Genomic DNA, 7043 nt, shown 5'->3' with positions numbered 1-7043 from the left:
CTGGCCCCCTGTTCCGTAAAAACAAAAGTGCTTGTGTTGTCCAGAGCTTCTCTGTCGTGCTGGAGATGGAAGCTGTGAAAAGAGGGATGCTCTGAAGCAGAAATTCTCCCAGAGAGAGGGCCGGAGTGGGCACCAGTGGGCTCTACTGGTCCCTGGACAAAGTTACAGGCATCGTGCGCAGAGACCACAATAACAGACAGAGGAACTTGCTGGAGAGATCCCACCACTGACAAGGATAAGTAAAATCGATATGGAAACAAATAGGTTTTTCTCATTTGTGTGGTGTCCAACGAGAAGTCGAGGACATTTTAAGACCTGTCTGTATACATTCATTTGGATATTTGTTAGCATCAGCCCTTTTTATCACTGTGCAACGCGCCGGGTGATTACATAATATATTCTATTGACCATCGATTTGTTTGTGTTCTAGTTAGTTCCTTGATTGGAGGTAGGCCTACCTTTTGGCTTCAGTGAATAGACTGAAGTATTTTATTTGTATGGTCAGTGGTGCACTTTTTTCCACATTAGCTGAGCTTGTAGGAAGCCCTGCTGTTATTGGATGAGTTTGTATCACATGGCCCTCGTCACGTGGCCCCTGAGGAAAAAGGGGTGATTTTTGGTGTAAATCTAGACTGTAATTCTGTAATATATCACAGTACCTCGTAAAACCGACAGTAAAACCTCCCGGCCTACAAATCACCGGTCAAATTATGAGTTCATTGTATTATGCGAACGCTTTGTTTTCCAAATATCAAGCTGCAAGTTCGGTTTTTCCAAGTGGGGTCTTTCCCGAGCAAACTTCTTGCGCTTTTGCGTCCAGTTCACCAGGAGCCAGCAGCTATGTCTCAGGCTCCGGCGGCGCAGGCTTCTCCTCCTCTTCCTCCACACTGTCGGGACTGTACAATAACGCAGGGAACATGCCCACCCAAACCCGCAGCATGTATCCCTCTGCGTACGGGCTGGGCACCGGCTCTCTGAACATGCACTGCTCCCACTTTGAACACCCCAACCTCTCCATGATTTGCTCCGGTGGTGACCCGTCCAAGGTGTCCAGCTGCGGTAAGGCGGAGCAGAGACAGAACGAGGACAGTTTACGGATCTACCCATGGATGAGAACCTCAGGTATGTGAGCTTAAAATGCATGTTTTCAAAAGAAGAGGAGGGGAGAAAGGAATGGGGCTTTGCGCCGACCTAATAATTCTCGTAAACGGTCTTATAACAGTGCGGTTGCGAAGTGGCCAGGGCTACTTCCTCAACAATGCTTTACGCCGCTTTGCCTGCGCATCATTTATTGCTATATGACCTCAATAAAATCATAATTTAAGACATCTGAATATTCATTAGGCGGTATTGTGTTAAAACAGAAAGAGAAAGGGCGTTGGATTATTTTACTCCGTTCTCGGGTAGAAAGAAATAGCCTAAACAGGCTAATCCATCGCTTTCTGTTGTTTATGCTGTTTCGATAGGATCTCGTGGTAAGCGCACTCTACAACACAGCATGATTTCCAGATGCCTGGTCTCTGCCCCGTGTTCGCTGGCTTATATTATTATCGCATAAATGCCTCCGAGTGTTGCAAACACTAAAAACACTGTGATGCTAATAGTTGGTTAGCTCTCGGTTTGCGATGTTAGGCTGTGTTGTTTTGTTATAGAAACGCCTTTGTCTGACATTCTGAACTGGCTTGATGAATAGTTGCAGTGGGCCTTACAGCTGCCTACAGCCCACACAACAAACAAGTAAGTCTAGTCTGAGAAAATGATGCTTTACAAAATAGCAATTCATGTTACGCCAGTGTTTGATTCAGTGTACTGTCAAATAATGTCATGTGTAAAACGTGTAGATGTAAGTGGCTGTGTAGCTGTGGTATATGTCTCTGCGCGCGCCTGCCTGTGTTTGTGTGGTGTGCGTTTTATGCACTTTAGGAGGCTGAACAATTACACACCATCAACGAACAACCACTTTTAGTGCGCGCGGCTCAAGTGAAAAATAATGGCTGACAACAATTTTGTCGAATCATTTTCAGTAACCTCTCAAGGCCTTGGCTACTATTACCACAAAACTTCCTATCAGTCAATTGTCAATTTAGTGCTCCCTCCTCTTGTTAGCCTCTGGCGTAAAACGTACAACATCATAAATAGTTTTGAAAATGATATGTCCTCATTAGCAGGGCTTTTGAATCTTCTTGCAGACATTCGTTTGCCACACGTTTTCTCATAAATTTACACTCGTCGTGTAAGTTGTGTGTAGGCTATTTATGTCCTTGTGTGAAATATGCATACTTAAGAAAAAAAAAGTCCTAATGGAAGCGTGCTCATGCCTGGCTTGTCTGTCTCTCTTTGCCAGCCTACTGCTTGCTAATTTGGTTATAGGAGCCACCAACTGACTTTGAAAACCTAATTTAGATTTTCAGGTGTAATTTTATGAGGCTAAGACTATTCATACACAAATAAATATAACAAATCAAGACATTGCTCAAATTGACTAGTAGGTACACACAGTGATGGACCAGCAGGCAGGCAGTCTGTCTCCCTCTCTCTCTCACACACACACACACACACACACACACAGACACACACACACACACACACTCACACAGTCTTGTACAGCTGACATTGTGGGGACACACAATTCACTCCCATTCAAAATCCTATTTTCTCTAATCCCTAACCCTACACCTAACTCTAACCCTAAGCCTAACCTTAACCCTAACTCCTAACCCTTAACATAATAACAAAAACCCTCACCTTAACCCTAAAACCTAACCCTAGCATTTAAACCTAACCCTAACAAAAACATTTTTCTAATTTTTGTTAACATAATTCTTGTTTAACCCTAAACCCCCTAGAAATAGCATTTGGCCTCGTGGGGACTAACAAAATGTCCCCAGTTGGTCAACTTTTTGTTTGTTTACTAATCTTGTGAGGACTTCTGGTCCACACAGACGCACACACAAACACACACACACACACACACAAACAATCTTTCAGAGATGAGACTTGCTAAAAAAATATACATTTTCCTGACATGTTCACCGGGGTGGCATGGCCTAACAATGAATTTATATAATTTAATTTAGATGAGTTGTTTAACTAGCCTATATGAGTGCGATGTTTCAGCCTAACAAAGCAAATATTTGGTCTGGAAATACACCCACTTCCCTATAACTTATCCTCAAGCAAATGTCACTTTATAAATAATACCCTTATCAAATATAGTTTATAGATAGTAACACCCCCCCCACACACACACACACTTTCAATGTCTTATACACTGGGACGGGTGTGTAGTAGACTATGCGCGAGCGTACTAGAGGGCCTCTGAGAGCACAATGCTCGCCCTTGTTAAAACTCCTGACAAAACTGCGATTCACGGAGAATAATTCCAGCCAAGCCGTTTCTCTCTGCTGAAACACAAATCACCGAGGTCACCATGGGAGAGAAAAATATAATCCATAAGAATATACCCCCCTTTCTCTCTCTCTCGCTCTCTACTTCTCGCTCCCCCCCCTCGGCTGGCTCCCCAGACCTCCAAACCTCCTCCTGTCTCATTTCGAGCCAGTTTCAGCCAGAATGTGACACGTCGCCAGAGAGGAAATGAGAACCAAACCAGTGACCACGGCGTGCAATAAAACCCCACAGTGCTGCAGCTCAGCTCAGACTCCATTCGATGTCTGCCTTGAGCGGAAACGGGAGGAGACCCGTCCCATTCGCATCGTATGCGGGACTTTTGGAAGTAAAACCCCTTGTGTATGTAAACAGGGAGTGATCTTGTTTTTCTCCTCGCCTATATGCCATCGACGTTTATTCGAGAAGGCCCTACGCCCATTTACGAGATAGTGGTTCTGTTGTGTGGGGAAGGGTTGTGTTGTTGAGCACATCAAAACTCCCATTTTCTGTTCCAAGGAAATGGAATGTTAGGTATTTTGTGCAAAAGGAAAATGCATGAATATACAGCTGAGCATTTTCAGCTGGATTTTATGGTTTTGTAGCCTACTTCTATTGTATAACCATTTGCCACTATTGGTTTGAATCCTTGCCAGTTGAATGATACTGGGTATCAGTCGATATATCTTTACAGGTAGATGCTATTTCTATTAACTGCATCATTAATGTCAATGAAAAGTAAGTGGCGCAAAGTATAAGGCTATTTGAGATACTTTACAAAAATACAATGTATTATGCACATGATGGAATAGGAAACCTATAGATTACCTAAGCTTGTAATACAAGCATTTAAAGGCCTATAGTATCTCATTACAAATATTCCTTATTTATTCCTATTCTTTTCTTGTTATTTTCATGAAACGTTGCTGGATTCGAGACCAAAATGGCACTAAAGATTTGTGGTGGGCCTACAGTCAACGCTATCTGAACAGGAATACTAATGAAAAAACACTGCAATTTATTTATATTTCTGATAAGTGATACTTTTTTAAACCAGAATTCCATAACAAAATAACAGTGTGGAAATTACTTTCACTTCCTTTCAGGCCTATACATCCGCTTCCCTCTTACTACCCCACGGCTATACCTGCGGGGAATATGAAACTATTTACTGTACACTTAAAATTAGTAGTGGAAACAGCTCGTAAAATGTAACTTTTATGTGTTTATATTTGCTCCGCAAGGCGTGTTTACAACATAGGCCACTACTGAGGTAGCACAACAGATGCAGTACATTTGGCCCAGCTAGATTCAGAAATGTAATCATTTCCAAACTATGAGAAAGATTTCCCCCGTTGCTTTTTAACCTCCGAGAAGATAGTAAATAATAACAATATCCTCTGCACAACTAATTCTTCGAATCATATAATCTTCAGAAATATAACATAAGTGTTGCATTTATTTCAACACATATCACAACATTTCCCTCCACTGGACTTTTGCTTTCTATGCACTTTTATCAAAGCTTTGTCATTGAAGTTTTACAAATAACCCACAAGGTATAGCCTATAGGCCTACACGTTTAAAAGAACAAACAAACAAAGTCCATCTAGAGCATTCGATTTTTTTTACTACTTCAGTTTGTTGAGAAAAATGAAATGGGGTTTCCTCTCGATTTCTGTCTGTTCAGTGTTTTCACACAAGCTCTGCCTCTGTTATTTACAGGTGCAGACAGGAAGCGAGGTCGACAGACGTACACGCGTTACCAGACGCTGGAGCTTGAGAAGGAGTTCCACTTCAATCGCTACCTGACTCGCCGAAGACGCATAGAGATCGCTCACGCGCTGTGTCTCACCGAGAGGCAGATCAAAATCTGGTTCCAGAACCGGAGGATGAAGTGGAAGAAGGAGAACAAGACGCCTGGCCGGAGCTCCCCTGCAGCCGAACCGCCGGGGGGCGAGGAGGACGAAGATGAAGACCAGTAGCGACGGTGAATGGACGGTGAAAAGACTAATGGGCACTACATGAGACTGATATTATATTAAAACCGTAGGGGAAACCGTGTCCCCCTATTCTTACACTGAGTTAAACATACAATACTACCTATAAGATTAATGATTTATTCATGTAGCCTATAGCCATGTCTTGTTTTGTTAAAAGTACAGTGAAATTGTATAAATAAATAAAATACTATGATTTCTAAGCGATACTAAATAAGCTATTGTTGCTTAAATGTTGATTTAGGTAAATATTATCTAGTTTTCTTTGGCATAGATCTGTAATATTGCAAAACTCTGGTTGGGAAAACTAGCCTGTTTGCGAGAAAAGGATCGGCTTTGCAGCAGTTTATGCAACTCTAAGGTCATCCTTGTTATTTATATTTTCATTCTCTGTCATCTTGTGATCTTCTGGATGTATATTTTATGACTTGTTGTAAAGGGCTTTTACCCCTATGTCAAATGATTTGACGTATTTTGTTTTTATTCTTGAGATGTTGGCCTACAGTGGACCACGAGATGTAGGAATTTGTATAATTTTCGTGTTGTGAGGAACTATTTGTTATTCAATTGCACAAGTGTTCTGTCAATAAAACAAAAAGTAATTAATTACAAATTATTTTGTTTTTTTTCTTGGATTGGGTGTATGCTACATTCCTAAATGCTTGGGCCACTATATGTTTGTAGTACATAGGCATATGTGATGGGCGATGGCCTATCGATGAGGCTTAGGCTATTTGTTGAATCAAAATAATTTTCTTATCGAAGATTAAAAAAGAAAAAGACAAACGTTAGTATGCATGATGGTTCAATGACTAGGTCTACAGGCTACATGTACAGTTGTAGGTGATATTTCTTAAAATGAATTTCACCAAATGAGCCTACATTAAGCATTTTGTTTAACAAGACTACTGTGAAAGCATGATACTATCCACAATCTTAACATTTTGTCAATTTTTTTCGCCCATTATCACATTTTGTTGATAGTAGGCTAGCCTTCCACTGACAGGCTAGTCAGGTCAAATAAATAAATAGGCCTATTCATGTGTAGGCATAATAGCAAAGTGTTATCATTTTCATTTAATATTATTTTGAATCTATGTTTATAAAGACAAGGTAGCCTAACCTGTTTAATTTCTAATGCAGCCCAATGTTTAATATTAATAATAATAGGGATAGTGGCATTGCTATGAACAGCCTGTCAGTATCATGATTTCGATCCTGTTTAGTTTATTGATTTAGTTTAGTGGTATATATTTTAGGCTAACCTATGGATGTTAATTATACCCGTTTGCCCTGGAATTGTTGGCTATAGTCTCTGCCTTGGTTCTGTGCATACAACACTGACCAAAAGATAAGACGTATATTGGGGGTTGTAACTAATGCGTTTATTGCATCAATGAAAGACCGGAAACCACCATAAAAGTAACAAAAAATCAACAAAATGGGAAACAGGCGCTTACGAAAACGTCTGCTCATGTGCCAGGATTGCAGACCCTGCAACAATACCCGTCTTCAGAGTTTAGTCTTTCCATTTTCATATTCGTTAATAATCAACACATTTCATTTGCATATAGGCAGCATCAATTTGCATCGTTTAGTTATTGTATACTAGACGAAAACGAAACCAGGATGCAAATGCGTTTCATTCTGTTTAGGACC

At 40.8% G+C, this 7043-nt stretch overlaps 1 protein-coding gene across 1 annotated transcript; it reads left to right on the top strand.

Moving 5' to 3' along the window:
- Nucleotides 1-242: 242 nt before the first annotated feature.
- On the top strand, nucleotides 243-5994 carry hoxb7a (homeobox B7a). Its single transcript, XM_024390063.2, has 2 exons — nucleotides 243-1122; nucleotides 5110-5994. Exons 1-2 carry the CDS (start codon nucleotides 711-713, stop codon nucleotides 5367-5369), a joined length of 672 nt encoding a protein of 223 aa, XP_024245831.2. The 5' UTR covers nucleotides 243-710; the 3' UTR covers nucleotides 5370-5994.
- The last annotated feature ends 1049 nt before the right edge of the window (nucleotides 5995-7043 follow it).

The sequence above is a fragment of the Oncorhynchus tshawytscha genome, linkage group LG27 (assembly GCF_018296145.1).
Source record: "Oncorhynchus tshawytscha isolate Ot180627B linkage group LG27, Otsh_v2.0, whole genome shotgun sequence".
Taxonomy (NCBI): domain Eukaryota; kingdom Metazoa; phylum Chordata; class Actinopteri; order Salmoniformes; family Salmonidae; genus Oncorhynchus; species Oncorhynchus tshawytscha.
The sequence above is the reverse complement of the archived record's forward strand: the minus strand, read 5'-3'. Positions and strand labels throughout refer to the sequence as shown.